Source organism: Arachis hypogaea, chromosome 4, assembly GCF_003086295.3.
Source record: "Arachis hypogaea cultivar Tifrunner chromosome 4, arahy.Tifrunner.gnm2.J5K5, whole genome shotgun sequence".
In the NCBI taxonomy this organism is placed as follows: domain Eukaryota; kingdom Viridiplantae; phylum Streptophyta; class Magnoliopsida; order Fabales; family Fabaceae; genus Arachis; species Arachis hypogaea.
The window spans coordinates 4,939,694-4,959,796 of NC_092039.1; the positions used below are offsets into that span (position 1 = coordinate 4,939,694).

Genomic DNA, 20,103 nt, shown 5'->3' on the forward strand with positions numbered 1-20,103 from the left:
CGATTACCTAACAAAATAAATGCATGTACAGCAGCAAATTTAGAGAGCACAAGCCACTTGTGATTCTCATTGCCATATTTTTTGGTGGGTACAAGAGTTTAGTTTTCTGGAATATTGACATTGAAAAGAAAAGAAAGTTACCACTTTGCCACTACATGACGATAGGAAGGGAATGCTATTAGAAACGATAAAGTTAAACTTGGCCATCGGTTCTACCACGAAACCTTAATTCCCCTTTCCCTTTCAATTCCTGGCACCATACTCAAAAAGGCAATACAACGTCAACCACAGATAAAAAAAGAAAAAAAAAATCTATCTATTACTAAGGTATTACGAACAGAAACCACGAAATAAGCAAAGTGATTCAGTTCTAACTTGTAAGTAATGACACCTTTTATCAATCAGTATTGATTAGAAATTGAATCTGACGGCCGTGACATATTAACTGCATAACAAATACAAGTTTTAGCACCAAAACATAATCATTCCTTATTCATTATGTCACTTATGAATTATCTTCCTAGTCAGACTCCAAGTCAATATTTCTAATTTCTCAGTTACTTGGGCTTTCTCACAGGCTTGGGCTTCTTTCCTTTCCGTGATCTATCATCTATGTTACTAATCCACCTATACCCATCAGGTATAGCAAAAGGGTCTGAATCCAAATTCAAATCTAAAGCCACCGAAGAAGAAGATGATGAGGAGGATGAAAATGAAGACGACAAGGAAGAATACTCTCTTTCTGGTTTTCGCTGAGCATCATCATCGTCATCTTCACTGAACAAATGTGAAGGACTCGAGGATGGAGTATAGAATTGCTCGAAAGGTTTCAGCTCCATGAACTTGGTGAAAGTAATCACCACCTTCACCGTAGGGACCACCGGTATCGCAACCTGACCCCACACCAAAACAAATCATTCATCCCTAGAAATAATTATTTAATTATTGAACAATAATGTGATTACAGGTTGTATTTGTAATTTTGTATTGTCAAATCACATGTTTAATCCATTGAGCGGACAAGGTCCAACACTCAGAAGTCAAATCCAGTCAGTTGTTACATCTAATAATATTTTCATATCATAATCTATTATTTTCCAATTCCAAGCCTAACTGTTCTGTTTGTGGGACCCAACAAACCTAACCGTCAACCAACTAACCATCACAAGGGAGAGCGAGACGTTACCTTCACCGGGAAACTCCCCGCCGGGAGCTTTGTTGTGAGCAGCTCTCTGAGCCTCCTCACTGCTTTCACCTTGTTCGCCAGAATGTCCAGTAACGGCAGCAGCTCCTCTGTCTTCAAAGGAAACTGCTCCGTCAGCCACACCGACGGCCGCAAGCTTTTCACATATTCCTTCTCCTTCGTCTGCACCGGCAAAGGCGCTGCCGTGTTTATGTTCGCCGATGACCTCCTTGGTGGCAGGGGTGCTGTCATGTTAACGCTCGCCGATGATCTCCTTGGTGGCTGAGGTGGCACCGCTTTAATGCTCGCCGATGACCTCCTTGCAGGCTGAAGGGCTGCCGAAGGAAGCACTACGTCCACACTTTTTCTTGCCATCGGAACACACTCCCTATCTTCCCTCACGAAACTGCTGTGTCTTCTCATGTCATTGTTCATACCAAAACTCGGATACTCCGCCACGAGAAAACCATCGTCGTCTTCGTCCAGTTCCAACGGCAGCACTTTCTCGCTCGCCGTCGCGTCGGCTTCTCCAGTGACGGTGCCGCTGGTGGAAGCGGCCTTTCGTGACCGGAAACTGAAAACCACGTTGTGCACTTCGTAAACCCTAGCTTTCCACTCTCCAACTGTCTCCGTTTTCTCCTGCCGCCTCCAGTTCGTTCTTCCGACAAACTCCGCCTTCGTCACGTCCATTCCTGGACGGTAGACGCTTGTCTCGGAGCAGATCCCAGCGGCGTCTGAATAGCTCATAGGAGCTCCCGCGTGCTCGAACGCATCGAAGATTGTCCGATCGTCGCGGTTCAGCACGAGCAGTGAGCCGGAGGGGATTCGAAGCTCTGAATTGCTGTCGCCGAAGAAGAGAAAGCTCTGATCGGCGCGTTGGATTTTGAGGCCGTCGAATCCGGCGAGAGATGTATCAGCTCGGAGGTTCCCGTCACGCTTCCAGATTCGGTAGGTGTCCGACGGAGTGATCTTGCCGATAAATGGAATCACGGAACTCTCGAAGTGAAACGAGATCTCCATGTAGAAGTCTCGCATGCGACGGAGAGCGGTAACAAGACGCGGAAGGCGGCGGCGCCACTTGCCCCATGCAGAACGGTGGTGGAGGCGAACGAGGAGTTGCGCGATGTCGGAGGAGCGCCGGCAGAGCGCCTCCTGGAGCGGGTTCCATCCGGCGGCGTTCTGGAGGGATGCGTCGGCGCCGGCGAGAGCCAAAGCGCGGACAGCGTGGTAGTCGTTGAGGCGGACGGCAAGGTGGAGAGGTGTTTCTCGTAGCGGGACGTCGCGGCGGTCGAGGACGGCGGAAATCTTTTCGAAAAGTAGTTCTTGAGAGAGTGCGTCGGAGTCGGTTTTGATTTGGTCCGGGTCGGGGAATGGGGCAGCTCAGAGATGATTCTAGAAAGTGCGTTGTGGTCAGCCATAACGACGGCGTAGTGGGCGGGGCTGTGAGAATACTGCTCTGGCTTAATGACCTGAGACGACGTAGTTTCATGAGCGGCTTGCTTGGCCATCTTTGGAAAAATTGCTTCTCTGAGAGGAAGATGTGTGGGTTGGTTTCGTAAGTTGGTGGGAGTGATCAGTGATGGATGAATGAGTACGTAATAACTGTTATGCTATGCAAAGGGAACAAGCTTGCTCCGTGGATTAAGCCATCCTCTGTTTTCTTGTGCCTTTTCTTTTTCCTTCTAACTTCTCTTCTATTATTACCCTTCCCTGTTGCCATGTCACTTATCTTACTTTATTATTATAATAATAAAAATTAGGAGATGCATGCAGGGGGTAGTATATGAGCTGCATGTATGCAGTTAAGTATCAGTATGCTAAGGTTATATGAAAAGAAAATTAAGAAGCCAATAAGACAAGGTGTTGCGGAGTGATCTACTGACAAAAGGCTGCTTCTTCCACTTTGGGAGTTAGGACCATGTCTCTTTTAATATCAAATATTTTTATAAAAATATAATATGGCAGTATTACATTTCTTTTGTGATGTTGCTGTTTCCCCAATCCAATATATATTTTTTAAACAATGCAATTAAATAAAAAAAAATCAGATTAGTCCTTGAATAACTAGATTAGATGGAGGTAGACCTAAACAAAATCCACATTTGCAGGTGTCTAAAAAAGTGTTTTCAAACTTTAAGCTATTCACATAGATAGTATTAAGCTATTTCGTTCCATATACTTGCCATAATACTTGAATAGATGGTCTCTTATAATATGAAAAGAAAGTTAAATAAAGATATATAAAGAGAGATGTTAAAGAGCTATTAAAATTTATTGTTTTTAATTATTAATCTAATTTTTTTAGTCTAATAATCAAACAACATATTTTATCTTATACTTTTAAATATCAATAGCTAACACTAATTAAAAATAATAAATTCTAATAATTTTCTAATTTTTTCATACGTAAATAAAAGAGCATTTCAATGTTGGTCTAAAGTTGAGATTGAAAGTCACAAAGCATAGACCAGTCCAGAAGGTGCAACGTTCAATTTATTTATTTATTTTTCTTCTAATTACCATTGTATACACACTGTTGGGTCGAGGAGATTGGGACCATATTTGATGCCAATGTCCCCATCTAGGTAACACAATCGCCAATATTTGCCAATTATCGAAAGAGACTAATGCTAAGCGAACCTTCAATCTTACACACAGTTATTTTATGGATAAAAACGTAACACATATATCATATTTAAACATACTACTTATAATAGTAAAACTGATTTCATGAACTTATCATGTCCAACATACATTCACTTGCTCTATCGATCAAATTCATTGTGAAAGTATTCAACAATTTTCTTTGGCTTACAGCAGCAGCAAATTTCCATGAAAGTCAAACTACAGGAATCTTAAGAGATGCATCTTACAAGTAGAGTTCATCTTTTATGTACGTTGCCCATTGGTCCCCTAGAAAACTGCTACGTGAAAAGAAAACAGCTTTATTAGCTTTTGTTTCTGTTTTTTTCTTTTTTAGAAAATTAAAACTTGACTTATTCATTTTTTTATCTTTACTTTGGTTAATTGGGGAGAGAGAAAGACAAAAACCATAGGAATCAAAATGACAGCCCTAAATGAATCCCTACCTAGCTTTTCTGTACAAGTTCTATGACTTTTTACTGAAACTTGCTTGAATGCTTTTCTTTCTCGTTATGGGATTTTACAGTAATGATCATTTGTTGGCTTTTTATTTTTAATATGAAAAAGAGTGTAAGGTGATACAACGTTATAGAAAATAAGGGTGTTTTCTCTACATGTGGTGTCAGGAGAGCTGAAATCGGACCGAAGAATTTAGATCCAAGAATTCAGACAGTCCAATTAAAGGATATCTACAAAAAAAATATTTTTTAATAAAACTCGGAGGATCCGTTTTGATTTTAGGAGAAAAAAACAAAAAATCTAACGGAGGATCCGTTTTGATTTTAAGAAAAAAATAATAAAATGTGTAAACGGAGGGTCTATTTTGGTTTTAAAAAAACGAAAAAAAACAAATAGTCTAAAACAGAGAATCCGTTTTGTTTTTAAGAAAAAAAAACTAATCAGACGGTCCGATTAATGGTCAACGAATTTTTTAACAAAGAATTCGGACAGTCCGATTTCTCTCTGTTATTGTTCAGAAAAACTTGTTCCCACATCTGTGTCTAACATCTGTATACACTATAACCAAGCACAACTCCCACACTCTTTCAATATCGAAAAAAATTAGCCTCATTTGTTCCTTGAAATCGATTAAATGAATTAATTTGTTTTTTGATATTTTAAAATGATCAATTAAATAGCTCATTTTAAATGATGTATACAGTTAAATACTATTTTGATATGGTAACAATTATTTAATATAGTTACTTTTTAATTATATTTAATATGGTATTCAAAATTGATCAAAATTAGTAGACATCAATTACTTCATATGAATCAATTTCAATATTCACATAAGTTATTTTTTTAAAATAAATTATACACGCTAGTCATTATTCTCTTTACACAAACACCTCTTTATCGTGGAATCATCCATGACGTGACATTAACTGTCAATAAACTTAAGGTTGTGAGGCAAAACTTTAACATCTATCAGAAGCTACATTTTTTAAAGTAGAAAACTTATCATTTAAAAAAATTAAAAGATAAATTGACTCATCTGTTTAATTTCAAAAATATTTCACTCACTATCTAATATCTGAAGATGTTGGTAATATGTCTTAGCTAAGATCACCATTACACACAGATAGATCATAGATGGTTTGAATTTTAGTGATAATAGCCAATTAAAATGTGTCAAAAAATAACAGCAAATGGGAAAAAGGGAAAAACTTGGTCCTAGAATGTATAATACTGTAATTTTATGAAGCACAGTGGAAATAGGAGTTTTATTAACCGAGTTTAGAGTCAATTACATTACATATGGATAAAGAAACATGCTCATCACTACTCAAAGCTAGACACACATGACACATCTTATCTTATTCGTACAGAAGAAGTACTACTTCATATTTTGTGAAAAGCCAGCAGAGAGCTGTTCACTGCAGTTCCTTCAGGAAATCTTCGTTGTCCACCAACACCTACAAAAATGAATCCAACCACATAGTTATCATTCATAATGGAAGTGAATCCAACAAAGGGAAAATTAATTAATAAGAAATCATACTATCAGATAAGGCAGTTTTCTTTTCCAAACAAAACAAGTAAGAGGAAATTTTTATTTTTTATTCAAGTCAATACCATGTGTAATTGAAAAGCATGACACCTTCCTTAATTACACTTTCATGTACTAACTGAAACATCTTATTCTAATTTTGAATTTCTGATAAGTTTATGTAGGTAGTCAGGATGAACTCCATGATGCCAAGTAACAAAAGCAGAAAGGATGCATTCTTTTTATTTTGTGACTACAAATCCTTTATAATTTATATCATGAGAAACTCCCTGCCTTAACTTCACAGTTGTTACTGATTTACATCAAGCTAAACACAACAAAGAAAATGAATGTTGTTCATATTCATAATCAGAATCAACTAGATACAGGGCGAGTTATCAAGTGGAAATTAACAGAACACAATATGAGAAAAAATAAAATAAAAGCTTACAGTTTTCCATCCATCCGGATCCAAGAAAGAAACAATCTTGGTGTTAATGCCAGGAATTGGCCCTGGTTGGCGAGTAATCTTTCCTCCAAGCTCTTGTGTTACATGGTTGATTACCTCAGCGCTCTTGTATACATCATCGGTACCAATAGCAACCTGTTATACATGACACACAAATTTAAGAGGTACAGAGGAGTAACAACGGTAACCAGTTTAGGTCCAGAAGGTAAATATTAAATAATAAAATAACTATCAACCAACCTGTGCATAAGCATTTCCCTTGGTGTATTCGGTGACACCATAGTTATATGTCAACTCCAACACAGTTGTCTCGTGCTCCTCTGCATATCCAAGCATAGCTATGGTGTACTGCAAGATATACAACATGATTCAAGAAAATCTCAGGCATTAAACAATTTGTTGCCATGTAAGTTACTATGATTGCTAAGATCAGGACAAGAGAATTCACCTTGTATTCAGGTCTGTCAACTTTCTTCACCACCTTCATACCTAAAGCCTAAACAAATATGAGGTCTTTGTTAATAAAAGCATATTTGGTTTGATAAGCAACATTAAAATCATAATATATCAGTGCAGTTTTCAAGGGTTTACTGCATGCATTACAAGAATAAACCTCTATCGAATTCTAGATCTGTAATGCAACACAAAGTGGACAAACATTTTTGTCTGGTTACCCAAATGAATAGTCAATTACAACATTGCAGCTAACTCTACTTCTAGGATTGAAAAGCTTGAAACCATAAATGAAAGATTTACTTATAGAATCCAGCTGAATGTAACGAACACAGAACACATTCCTTCAAATTATTCTACTGCTTCAGCACAAACATTTGCAGTTGCTTTGCCCATTAAAACAAGTATATGATTCAATGGATGCTCATTTTTTGTTTCGATCTTCAGGTTTTATCATAAAAGTACTATTCAGATTCACCATATTAGCAGGCCAGGTTTCTGTATGCAAAAAAGCAGAATAATAACAATAAAAAGTTCATGCCCAAAAAAGGTTTATGCAACTTTCATATAACCATACAACATAATAAGGGTTTATGGAAATGACAATAGCAGTTACCTTTTCGTAAAACTTAATCGAGCGCTCTAAATCACCAACACGAAGCATTACTTGACACAGTGGCTCAGGGGTTGAAGCTCTTTGGATGAGCTCGAAAGTGTAACCATCAGGATCCTTGACAAAGGCAATAACCGATGACCCGCCCTTAACAGGACCAGGCTCCCTAGTGACATTTCCACCCTTAGCCCTGATGTCTTCAACCAATTTGTAAACCTATAATTGGTACATATATACACAACTTATTCTCAGTACAAGGAACACACCAATACACAAGCCTTTTTGCAAAGTAAGACTCGCTTACATCTGGAGTTGCAATAGCAAAATGTCCAAATCCAGTTCCAATATCGTACGATGTAACCCCATAATCTGACAATTAACATCATATATGCAAATATTTCATAATCAGTTCAATCCAACACATAACATATAGTTAGAGAACTAAAAGTCTAAAACAAATACTACAAATCAAGCACTGTTGAGAGAGAAACATACTATATGTCAATTCCACAACAAAGTTGGAGTGTTCAGGGCCAAATCCAAGAAAAGCATTGGCATATTTCTCCTCGGGAACATCCCTTTTCCTCAAGAGCTTCATTCCAAAAGCTTCAGTATAAAACCTGAGAGGTAATCACTAATTTGAATGAATAATCTAAGACACACATGATGGGAAAAAATCAACTAACAGAGTGAACAAAATTCGTACTTGATGGTGCGATCAAGGTCACCAACACGGTACACAGCATGAAGGAAGCGGCGCTTATCTTTCTTCGGCCATTCCAACAACTCAGCATTAGGTTGTGCAGTCTCAGCCATATTTAACGTGGAAGCAAATGCTCTGCAAACAGAACCCTTTTATAAATTAGACAAAAGTAAAGCATGGACGAAGATGGGGAAGCTCAATTAACAAAAAATCTGAAATGGGGTTAGTGCAAAACCTAGAAAAATCCGTTCTTTTAGCGACTTTAAGATGAAGAAGCGATTGATTAACAAGTTACATACAACAATAAAAAAGAGATTGTAATAAGTCTGGAAATTATAAAAAAAAAAAGAAGAGTGGACTAACCAGTTAGCAGAGTATGGAAGGAAGAGTGAAGCGCTCAGTAGAAGAATCAAGAATCTACAGCTCGAAAGTGGAGTCTGGGTTGGATTTTATACTATCACCATCTGAGTGAGTGAGTTGGTGAGAAATGAGAATGAGAATAGAGTAACAGCCTGTGACTTTTTGGGTAGTGTGTGCACGTGGAATTTGCTCCTTTTTTTTGGACTCCATAACTAAAATAATGGATAACTTTGTTAATGTTTTAAGTGTAAAAACTAAAAAGTGTATAAAATTAGTATCGTATTACAAAAAAAAATTATAAGTTTAAGAAATTTATTAATTTGACAACTTAAAATTTTAAATTAAATATAGTATCTTTTTATTTTATATTATTTCTGTTAATTTTTTTCTAAAATTTTTCAATGGTCGAGAGTTTTTCAATCAATTTTACAAAATTATTTTTAGATTACGGACACGTTATTATTTGATTTGATAAAAAAATTAATTTATTTTATACAAATAATTTTTGTTTAAATCAGTTTGGATAAATTAAATAATAATCTTTTAAAGTTTTTTTTATTTTTCTGCATATTATCTCTAAATAATAAATTTGATATGTTTTTTTTCTTATTTTTTTTGACTAAATTTATCTTTTACTTTTATTTATTTAATTTTATATGTAAACAGATTGTTTGAAAAAATAAAGTTTAATATTCTGAAAGAAAAAAAAAACAAAAAACAAAACTTGTGTCTTTTTAGTATAGAAATGATGAAGGAGGAAAAATTAGAAATCAAAAATAAAAGAGAAAAAAATAGAATTTACATAGAAAGAAGAAACCGAACTTAAATCTGACAAGTAACGGCAACACAATCAATTTCTGTGTTGATTATAGACAAAATTGTGAATAGTAAATCTTTTAAAATTGTTGTCCAACGTCCAACCAATTTCGTCCTAAATATCAAATGATCCGATGAAATGAACAGTTACGTATTTATTAAATGATTTTTATCATTCATAAAAAATTAAATAAAAACAAAAACTAAAAAATACATTTGAAATAAAAAATTTAATTAAGAAATACGAATAAGAAGAATATACTCAATTAAAAGTTTGAGATTAATTTTAAAAAATTAAAAGAAAACGAATTTTAAGAATGTAACAAAGAAAAAAAATAAAAATAACTGCAACTTAAATTAATTTTTTAATTAAATTATTTATATACAATAAATCAATTTTTTTTAAACTAAATAATAACATGTGTTAACAATTAAAAAACAACTTTATAAAAAATTGATTGTAGATAAATTTTTGTCTTATTTATTATGTAAATATATTTTTTTAAAAAGTTAAAAATATAAATTATAACTATTTAAAATTATTTTTAATTTTTTAATAATTTATTTTTATTATTAAAAATTTATTAAACACACCAAAAATATCATTCAAAAAAATGTTTGAATAAACACAAAAGAGAGAAATAACAATATTTATTAAACACACTAAATTTTTTTTTTAGTGTGGCGTCTATCGTTTTCTTTCCCTTAGAAGGATAAACACAAAAGTATACTATTTTTCTAATAAAATCCTTGCATACTCTTAAAATAACAAAGGTTATTGTTCTGTCTTATATATTGAAAAACAAATATGCATGTGGGAAATAAAAATATCTTTTGAAAAATAGATAGAAATAAAATTCATTAAAATAATATTCCAATAATTTTTTATATCTTAAAATAAAAGATACAACAAATATATTTTGAGAATGATTTTATAGCTAAAATGGAAAAGAGAGAGGAAACACACACCTCTATAATCATGATTTTATTTTCTTCCTTTTTTATTCCCCCAACTTTGAAGTTAGCACAATAATTACAAAAATTCTATTGGATTGCCTTGAATAAAAGGAAATGATACTATATAAATGACATTATGTTGACTATCTGAGTCTTTATATCTATTTATTAAATTATTACATTAGCATGACTATATTTAATTTCGGTAATAATAATAATAATATATGTTAAATGATAAATTCTATAAATATTCACAAATCACAAAATATTTAAAATAAATTAGTTTCCTAAAGTGACATTTATTTATTGAAAGATGGAGGAGTGTATGTGGACAGGGTTATGGACTTCGTGAAAGTTTATGCTACTGATCATTGACTGTCTTTTAAAGCAAACGGTTGTAATTCGTTGACACCTCGTGCTTTTTAATTTCAGGATTTCAAGACATGGTGGTAGCTTCTTCTTTGATCTTTGTTCTTGTTTATTTTTCCCCTCTCTTGTTGTGGATCATCAATCATGGTAGTACGTGGCTTTGTCTAAAAAAAAGAAAGTAGTGGTCTACATCAAGCGGATCAATTCTGAGGAGCCGAAATGTTTAATAACTAAAGAAAACAGTTAAAAATAATTAGAATTTGTTTTATTTAGTATTTATTAATTATTATAATATTAAATAAGATAAAATAAGTTTTGACTATTTTTTTTGTCTCTCTGGTATTATCTTTTAAGTCGAAAGAAATCACTTTAATAAAGATACTAAAAATATATTTTTTTAAATATTTACATATGTTATGTTATTATTAGATATCTTTATTAAATTGGTTAATAATTTATTTTTTATTATAAACTAGAATAAAATTGGTTTATTATAACAACAATAATAAACTCAATTGTCTGTATTATAATTATTATACCCGATTTGATTTGATCGAATTATATCATCTAAATCGAATATCTTTAACTTTTTTGATAAAAAGACTATTATATCCCTGATTTTTTATTTTTCAGACATTTAAATACCTAAAAATTTAAAAATACAGTTAAATCCTAAAAAAAATTGGGTTTATTGTTATTGTTATAAAAAAATTGGTTTTATTCTAATTTGTTAAGAAATTAAAAAATAACCAGTTCATCAATATGTCCAATAATAATACGATACGTAAATGTCTTTACATAAAGACGTTTTACGCATCTTTATGGGAGTATCCCTCTAAACCGAATAACTTTAAAAAACTTTAAATTAATTTAAATTTTTCTATTAGTCACTATTTTATTTAAATAAATATTAAAATTTTAAATTTTATTTTATACATGCAATAATTTATTAATGACAGCTTATTAGATACCATAAAAAAAACCTTAAAAAGTTTGAAAATAAATGAAGATAATTGTCAAATAAACTGTATACATAAGTCATTATTTTGACAATTCAGTTTTAGAAGAATGTTAGTATTTTAATTTTTAATTTTGAAAAAAAATTTCTTACAATCTATTTGATTTTTGTCTTATATATTTTTTCTTTAAAATTTTCCTTTTTTAATTATTTTCTGAAAGTGATTTTTGCTTTATAATCTTTTGAAAAACAAATTATGTTTGGATTGAAAAAATAATTTGTTTTGGGCTTGATTTGTTTTATGGATTTAAGTCCAAGAGCAACATTGCAGGGACTGGATGGGGGCAGAGAAGCCCTATGGAGGTAAAGCCCAACATACACCTAGTCCAAGTTTCCTAAACGAACTCGATGCTCTTCATGTAAAAAATTCCTGATGGAAGAGAAAGACCACACAAATTCTCAATTTGTTTCCTTGTTGCTGTTGAACTGTTGATAAATGACATCAATCCTAATCCACAGACCTTGTTTATGCGGAATTCGGCCTCTCTAGTTTAAGTGACGAGTGAGTTAACTGACCAACCCAAGTTGGCTTGTACCATCACTAGTTACATATTAATGTGAAAGGGTAGATATTATGGTAGCGAAAGTGTAGAGTGTAGACATTATGGTACAGGTTATTAAAGTACATTATACTTTATCAAAAGGTAGCATGGAAATGGAACTTTGAACTATGTTTTGAGTTACTTAGAAGGCATATTGAAGAATCGATACTGATTATTACACATCTTCATTTCTTCGTCATCCACCATGCGGTATCACTTACTCCGCTTCCTTCCTAAAGCTTTTGTTGTTAATCAAAACTTATAAAATTGAATCATTTATTGTTCGTATTTTTTGGATTAAAACGAGATGAATAGTTTTTGAGATTCCGATTAGAGCTGTGTTCATACCAAGTGGGAAAGACTTCCTGCAAATATACTCTGATGTTTAAGTTAGTAGTGTTTGCTAAAAGTAATGATGAAATCTCTTTTTTTATATGTTTCGAGCTCTTTTGTTCTCGATTTTATATCCTTTTTGAGTATCCGTTAAGATATTTATTGCTTCGGATGTACATTTTATTTCTAACGCTTTTCCGTTTCGCTAAGTAGCATTGTCTTTTATTGTTAGGTTCGTGTAACGTTCGAAACTAGAGAATAGGTTTTCTGATTATCTGTTCTTGTCTAGAACAGTGTCCTAACTCAGATTTCTTGACTTTCGGCCTTGTCATGTATACACAAATTTTGATGGATCAAGGCCCAATTTGATTTTTTTATTTTTTGGGAACAAAAAATTTTGAGGAGTCTTTTCAGTTTTTTCAAGCAGTTGTAACTTTTTCACAGTTTTTGAACCGTCAGCTTTATTTTGCATTTCTCTCGTTTATCATCAATCAATCTCACATTTAATTCTACTAGTGGGAACTTCTACTTCCACTTATTTTCCCATTCTCAACTTTATTTCGAAAATCATTTCTCTTCCTCTCTTTCGACTGAAAAACCTCCCATTTTCTCTCGTCTGCGTCAAGCGTTCAGGGTTCTCTTTTCTTCTTCTTTTGGAGGTTGCTCAATCATACCTAGGTAAGAGAACTTGTCTTTTCAATATTCTTCTTTTCTTGTTTTTTTATTTGTGGTCTCAGAGTTGATTTATGGATGGAATTTTTTTCTTCCTCTTATTGCTCTTTGAACGTATTGTGACTTTATTTGCTTTATTTTCTGTTGCGCTGCTTATTTCGAGTATTTTGGTTATTTTGAGTAATCAATCATTTTAGTAGAGGTACCATTATTTAGTTTTACGTACTTCAATGTTCCAGTAATTTTAGGTTTTTCCCTCTTTCCTGGAAATTACAGTGTGTTTGTTCTTTAGAGGAATGTGGAAATTTTTTCTCTTTATGATTTAGTGGTGGTGCCCCTGTAGGTATATCCGAGATGCCGAGGAAGAAAGTAATAGCCTCTCGTGAGTGAGTTGGGACATCATCCTCAGGACCACTTCCACGACTTGTCTCGACTCGGCGAGTGGATCCCCACTCTTGGGTTTCTGAGGAGGTAAAGTCTACTCCTTCCACAGTTAACCAGGACGAGTTAGATTCCCTGCGAAAAGCTGGGTCGTCTTTAATTTTGATTTATGTATCTTACACGTTTTTTCTATTCCTCACAAGAATGACTGTCTTTGTTACTACAACAAATATACGAACTTGCAACCTGATTGACTGTAGATGTACAAGACTCTCTTTATCCGCCTTGGGATTCATCTTCCTTTTACTGACTTTCAGTGGGACATCCTGGGATATACTAAATGTGCCCCTTCTCAGTTTTATCCAAACACTTGGGCCATCATTTGAGGATTTGAGCTTATGTGCTCCTTCTTAGGATTGGAAGCCTCCTATAGAATTTTTTTTCTACTGCTTTAACTTGACAATGCCTTTCAATTTTCATGATCGTGGTTTCATCTCCTTCCATGGTAACCCAAATAGGAGGATTTTCAACATATTTGAAGAATCCTATCAGGATTTTAAATAGAGATTTTTAAAAATAGAGAGAGTGGAGGGGATTACACGTTTTTTATAACTTTGAGAAATGAAAAAAGATTTAATTTGTACTGGAAGTTTAATTGTTTCTTCTCCCAAGATTCAATTACAAGGTGTCAATGCTTTCGAGTTCACAAGCATCTAAATACTTTTAGAACTCTAGAATCTTCTTAGTCTTTGTACTATTTTGGCTTATGAGCATACTGCTCGAAATGCTATTGGTAAATTTTGCACTCTTTTTGCCTTCTCTTTTTTGTTTCTTTATCTTATCTTTAAACAATCTTATGCTTTCTTTTTGTAGATGACATGGTCGTCGGCTTAGAAGCTATTATAGCAATGAGGAGGAGGTTAGCCTCTTTGGATCCTACCCACATTATAAACCTGGGAGGACAGAGATGGGGTTTCTTCTTCTGCCACTTTAAGCAGCATACCTCCCCCTCCAAAATTTTACCCGGGAGCAGATCCCAAAGTTCATGATATTGATGACCTTTCTCTCTTCAATTCTCTTAAAAAGAAAAAACAAAAGAAAGGGAAAGGACAAGTTGAAGTAGAAGAAGTCCCTCCTCCAACCTCCTTTGGTCGTATTTTGGAAAAGGAGTTTCAAGCTCCAAAATTCATTGACTGTTGACCGAGGTGATTAAGTCGGGCTTAGCCAAGCTTTCCCTTGAAGAAACCTTACCCCGTGTCCAAAGAATGTTACTTCGATCGGCTACTTATATTAGGGATGCTGAGAAAGAGATTGCTATTTTTCGATCTGAGGTTTTGGAGCATGAGAATGAGTTGAAGGAGGTTAAGTCGGAGGCTTTGAGTTTGAGAAAATCTCTAGCTACTCTTAAAGAGGAAAAGGAGAACATTCAAACCAAAGTTAAGACTTTGGAGGAGGCGAAAAAAACTTCTGAAGAGAAATACAAGAAGAAAATCTCCGAGCTTATGAAGCATATTGAGGATCTTTCTGCCTCAGTTAAGAAAGCCAAACAAGCTGCCATTATTTGATGTCGAGAAGAACATGCTTAAGTAGATTAAACTTTTAGCTCCCAACTTCGATGTCTCCGGAGTCGGTGCTTTCAAGAAAGTATTTGATGAAAAAATAGTTAACATAATTTAACTTTCCTTTGTGAAATTTGTCTAAGTTTTTTTGTGAACAAAACTTTTTTTTCTGTTTTTGTCTTGTTGAAATCGATTTGGCTGTAGCAGACTTTTATTTAGGTTGCTACTTGCACTTTAAGTGTTTCCCGGTTTTCAAACGTTATTTTGGGTGCGCCTTTTTCGTTATTTATTCTCGGCGTCAACTCACGTAATCAAATTTAAATTACACAATCACTTTTTTACAATTGGTTTATCATATAATGAATTCAGTACAAAAATTCTAAGGTAAAGCCTCATTAAAAACCTAAATTAATTAGGAAAGAGTGCCTTTTATTAAATATTAAAATACCTAAGAGTAACATTTACTCATACATCCAGTCATCTAAGAATAATAATTCTTCAAGTGAATAACATTCCACGTCTTCGAGACATCGGAACCTTCCACGCTTTCTAACTTATAAGCCCCTTTGCCTAGACTCCCCTTAATTCTGAAGGGTCCTTTCCATGTGGGAGTCAGCTTTCCTTAGGTACCTGAGACTCCAACATCAGCTTGTCTTAGCATAAGATCGCAAATCTGGAAACACCTAGGCTTAACCTTGGTGTTATACCTCTTTACAATCCTTTGCTTTAAGGCTTGTTCACCTAAGTTGGTTGTGGATCTTACTTCATCGATGGGATTTAAGTCGGGATGACTTCCCATTCCTCCGAGAAGAAGCCATGGGTTTGATTCACTAATTTCCACTGGTATCACCGCTTCCTCACCATAGGTAAGTCAGAATGATGTTTTCCTCGTAGAAGATTGGGGTGTAGTGTGATAAGATTATAGCACCGTCCATAACTCGTCAGCCCATGATCCCAGAAAGCCATCTAACCTTTTCTTTAAACCCTTAAGGATTATCTTATTTGTGGCCTCAACTTGCCCATTAGGCTAGGGGTGTTCCACTGATACAAACACTTGGTGTATACCGAAGCCACTTAAGTACTCCCGAAATTTAAAATCTGGAAATTGAGTTCTGTTATCCGTCACTATCACCTCATGGATCCCAAACCTGATTAAGACGTCTCTCCACATGAATTTCCGACATTGACATGCTGTTATTTTCGACAATGGCATAGCTTCAATCTACTTAGTGAAATAATCAATTCTCATTATAAAAAAATTGACTTGGCCAGGTCCTTATGAAAAAAGTCCTAGCAAGTTTACCCCCATTTTGCAAAAAATCTCATCAGAATTATGGAAACGAGCTCCTGAGGTAGAGCTTGATAGAGATTGCTATATACATGACACTTTAAACGTCTTTTGACATAGTTCATTGCATCTTTTATGATTGTGGACCAATAGTATCCTGCTCTTATGACCTGTGCCAACGACTTGCCTCCCATATGGTATCCACAACACTCTTTATAGTCTCTTGTAACATAATTTATTTGCTGAGGTTTAAGACATTTAAGTAGAGGCTGTGAAATGCCTCTTTTATTTAATTCTCCATTAATTATGGTATACTTTGCTAAGTTTAAATGTAACTTCCTGGCTTCCTTTGGATCATTAGGAAGAAACCCATGCTCTAGATACATACATATGGGATTTAGCCAGGAAGTGTTATTTCTTACATGGGATACCGTAATATCAGAAATACCTACGAATGGTTCTGAAAGTACTTCCTGAATTAGGCTTCAGTTACCACTACCTGGTTTAGTGCTGGCTAACTTTGATAGGACGTCAGCTCGTGTGTTTTGCTCTCGGGGCACATGCTTAATATAAAATGATTTAAAGTTTGAAATTTTGCTTTATACCTTCTTGAGATATAATTATAAGATTAGGCCTCATGCTTGATACTCTCCATTAACTTGAGAGGTTACAATTTGAAAATTATTGAACACCATGAGCTCTGTTACCCCAACTTGTATGCTAATGCTAATCCTGTAATTAAGACTTTATATTCAACTTGATTGTTTGAAATTGAGAAATCAAACTTAATGGAGATTTCAATGACCGAATCTTCTCCCTTAGTCAGGATGATTCCTGCACCTCCAAATTTCATATTCAAAGCCCCATCAATATGGAGTTCCCAGGTTGGGAGTTCGGGAGTAGAATAGGTCATATCGGCAAAAAAATCTACCATTGCTTGTGCTTTTATAGCAGAGCATGGTTCGTATTGTATATCAAATTGTGATAACTCTATTGATCAGCTCATCATCCGACTGCCAAATCAGTTTTTTGCAAAAAAAAATTTATTAGTTTGTCAGTTCGTACAATTATTAAGTAAATTTGGAAATATTGTCTTAACCAACGTGCTGATGTTAAAAGTGCAAAAACAAATTTTTCTAATATTGAGTATCTTAATTCGGGACTTTGGAGGACCCTACTAATAAAATGCACAGGTCGCTGTTGTTTGCTGTCCCATTCCAATACTAAAACTGAAGCAACAGATTCATTAGTTATAGATAAGTACAAATATAACGGCTTTCCAGACTTCAGCTTTGCTAGGACAAGAGGAGAGGATAACAAAGTTTTAAAGTTTTTGAAGGCATCCTCACACTCCTTCGTCAATTCAAAAGTAACTCATTTTCTTAGTAAATTAAAGAAAGGCTTTGCCTTTTCGACTGAGGCCCCTAAAAACCTCGATAAAGCGGGCAGACGACCTGTAAGCCTTTGCACTTCTTTGAGGCTTTTAGGGCTTGACATATCCAAAATAGCTTGATATTTTTCAAGGTTAGCTTCAATACCACTTTGGGTTACCATCAACCTCATCTTATGAAGCTGGAAGCAATGGAAAGTTTCTCGCAAATTAGTAATCAAGTCAGCATTTGTTTTGGTTTTTATCAACATATCGTCGACATAAACCTCCAAATTTCTTTCAACTTGCTCCTTGAACACTTTAGCCATCAATCTTTGATAAGTGGCTTCTGTATTTTTTAAACAAAAAGACATTACAGTATAATAGTAAATTCCTTCTAGAGTAATAAAAGCAGTTTTATCTTCATCTGGTCGGTGCATCGAAATTTGGTTGTAACCGCTATATGCATCTAAAAAATTTAATATCCAATAACCAGATGAAGAATCAATCATATTCTCAATGTTAGGTAAAGAAAAACAGTCTTTGGGACAAGCTTTATTTAAATCGGTGTAATCTATATACATTTTCAATTTTTTGTTAGACTTTTTTTTACCATTACAACATTGGACAACCGTGTTGAATATGTGAGTTTTCTAATAAAACCAGCATTCAATAACCCTTGGACTTGCCTCTTGACCTCGTCAACTCGATCTTGTGACATCTTATGACGTTGCTGTGCAACCGACTTGTGAGTAAGGTCAATAGTAAGGCGGTGGGACATGAACGTAGGATTAATGCCTACATATCGGATGGTTCCCATGCAAACAGATTGATATTACTTCTCAAGAAATCTTGGAGTTCCGACTTCAGGGAATAGAAAAAGTCTTTGTTGATCAGTATGTATTTTTCCGCATCATACCCAATTTGGAATTTTTTCAAGTTCCCATTGGACTCAGGTCTCAGTTTTTCTTGAATTCGGAAATCCAAATTCACTAGAAATATACTCGTAGACTCATTTGCTTTATCTCTCAGGGTCAAACTTGCATTGTTAGATTTGATAGCCGCTACGCGATCTCCACGGATTGTTGCAACCCATCCTTTGGACGTTAGATACTTCATGATAGAAAACTTTGTTGAAATGAAAGCAAAGATCATTAAGCGTTTTCTGTCGGAGAATCACATTATACGCTGTTGAATCTTTCAAAATGACGAATTCTGCTTGTACAACCCGAGCTTCGGATCCCTCTCCTATTGTAAAGAAGAGGTCGATAGCTCCATTAGGTTGGATATAATGGTCCCCCAAACCCACTACCCCAGGTAACTGTGGTTTGAGATGTTGATCTTTAAGGCCTGACGCATCAAATGCATTTTTGAACAACAAATTTGAGTGTGTCCCTATATCTACTAAGATTCTTCTCACAATCCCGTTACCCAACAGTTTTGACCACCAAAGGCTCATCATCTTCTAGTGTTGCATATTGAAAATTCTCAGCAGTAAATTGGACAATTGAAAAATTCTATATTTTTAGGACTTTAGAACTTACATCCTTAGCATCCTTTGTTACTGCATTTCTGGATTTTATTGAATCATTTTTTTCACAACTATGTTTACCACTACTTGTGCGGTAGCATCCTGGTTCTCACTAGGTTTGGTGTTTCTGGGATTTTGACTTCTCGGTCCTCATTGTCGTTATGCCGTCGAGGCGTCCTAATGTGTTGGATGATTTTCGGAAACTTTTCTTCTTAGATGACTTGTTCCAAAGCGTCCTTCAAATTTATATAGTCTTTCATTCTGTGACCATATGACTTATGGTAATCACAATATTGTGATTTATTTAAGGAAGCCCATGGCCTTATTTGTTTGGCTTTAGAAAGTATGCCCCTATGCGACACCTGGTGAAAAACCTCGGTCAATGATGCGACTAGAGGTGCGTAAGTGGAGAACTTGCCCACTCGAAGAGTTAACGGCTTCAGTATTGTTTGTCCCGAGTTTGTGGCCTTATTAGGTGATGGAGCTGGGTTCTTCCGTTTAGTCAAGACTATTCTGGTGACATCCCTATCTCTCATGTATTCCAAAACATTTTGGTGGATTTTCTTTGTAGATTTGACATTTTTAGAAGTAAGATGCCTCCAGAAGTCGCCCTCAAGCAACCCAGCTATAAGGCAAAGACAGACAACTTTGGGAGTTCGTGTGTTGACCTTCAAAAGTACTTTATTGAAACGGTTCAGGTAATCCTGTATACTTTTTCCGACCCTTTGTTCTATATCGAGCAGTGAGATAAGATGCTTAGCTTGGGTTAGCCTCATGGTAAAGTGAGCAAGAAATTTAATTTTGATATCATGAAATGAGAATATTGAACCAAAGGGTAAAGTATTGAACCA

The 20,103-nt window shown here is 34.7% G+C and overlaps 1 protein-coding gene and 1 pseudogene across 2 annotated transcripts; both read right to left on the reverse strand.

Annotated features, from left to right (window-relative positions):
* Positions 1-102: 102 nt before the first annotated feature.
* LOC112795920 (uncharacterized) lies at positions 103-2,844 on the reverse strand (annotated as a pseudogene).
* Positions 2,845-5,524: 2,680 nt separating this feature from the next.
* On the reverse strand, positions 5,525-8,627 carry LOC112795921 (lactoylglutathione lyase GLX1). Of its 2 annotated transcripts, none has more exons than XM_025838135.3 (9): positions 8,421-8,627; positions 8,061-8,192; positions 7,850-7,974; positions 7,659-7,723; positions 7,358-7,570; positions 6,737-6,784; positions 6,529-6,636; positions 6,271-6,423; positions 5,525-5,745 (listed from the first exon to the last, which is right to left on the reverse strand). In XM_025838135.3, exons 2-9 carry the CDS (start codon positions 8,168-8,170, stop codon positions 5,704-5,706), a joined length of 864 nt encoding a protein of 287 aa, XP_025693920.1. In that variant the 5' UTR covers positions 8,171-8,192; positions 8,421-8,627; the 3' UTR covers positions 5,525-5,703. The 2 variants fall into 2 exon arrangements, with proteins under 2 accessions (XP_025693920.1, XP_025693921.1); XM_025838136.3 differs by having other exon boundaries at positions 8,293-8,425.
* Between the last annotated feature and the right edge of the window lie 11,476 nt (positions 8,628-20,103).

What these genes read in the sequence shown, in the direction of transcription:
- LOC112795921 (XM_025838135.3), bottom strand. Translation starts at nt 8,170, where the DNA reads ATGGCTGAGACTGCACAACCTAATGCTGAGTTGTTGGAATGGCCGAAG. An exon ending in TGTTGTGGAATTGACATATA is followed by an intron (nt 7,724 to 7,849) that starts GTATGTTTCTCT and finishes GTTAATTGTCAG; the next exon opens with ATTATGGGGTTACATCGTAC. An exon ending in CGATTAAGTTTTACGAAAAG is followed by an intron (nt 6,785 to 7,357) that starts GTAACTGCTATT and finishes ATATTTGTTTAG; the next exon opens with GCTTTAGGTATGAAGGTGGT.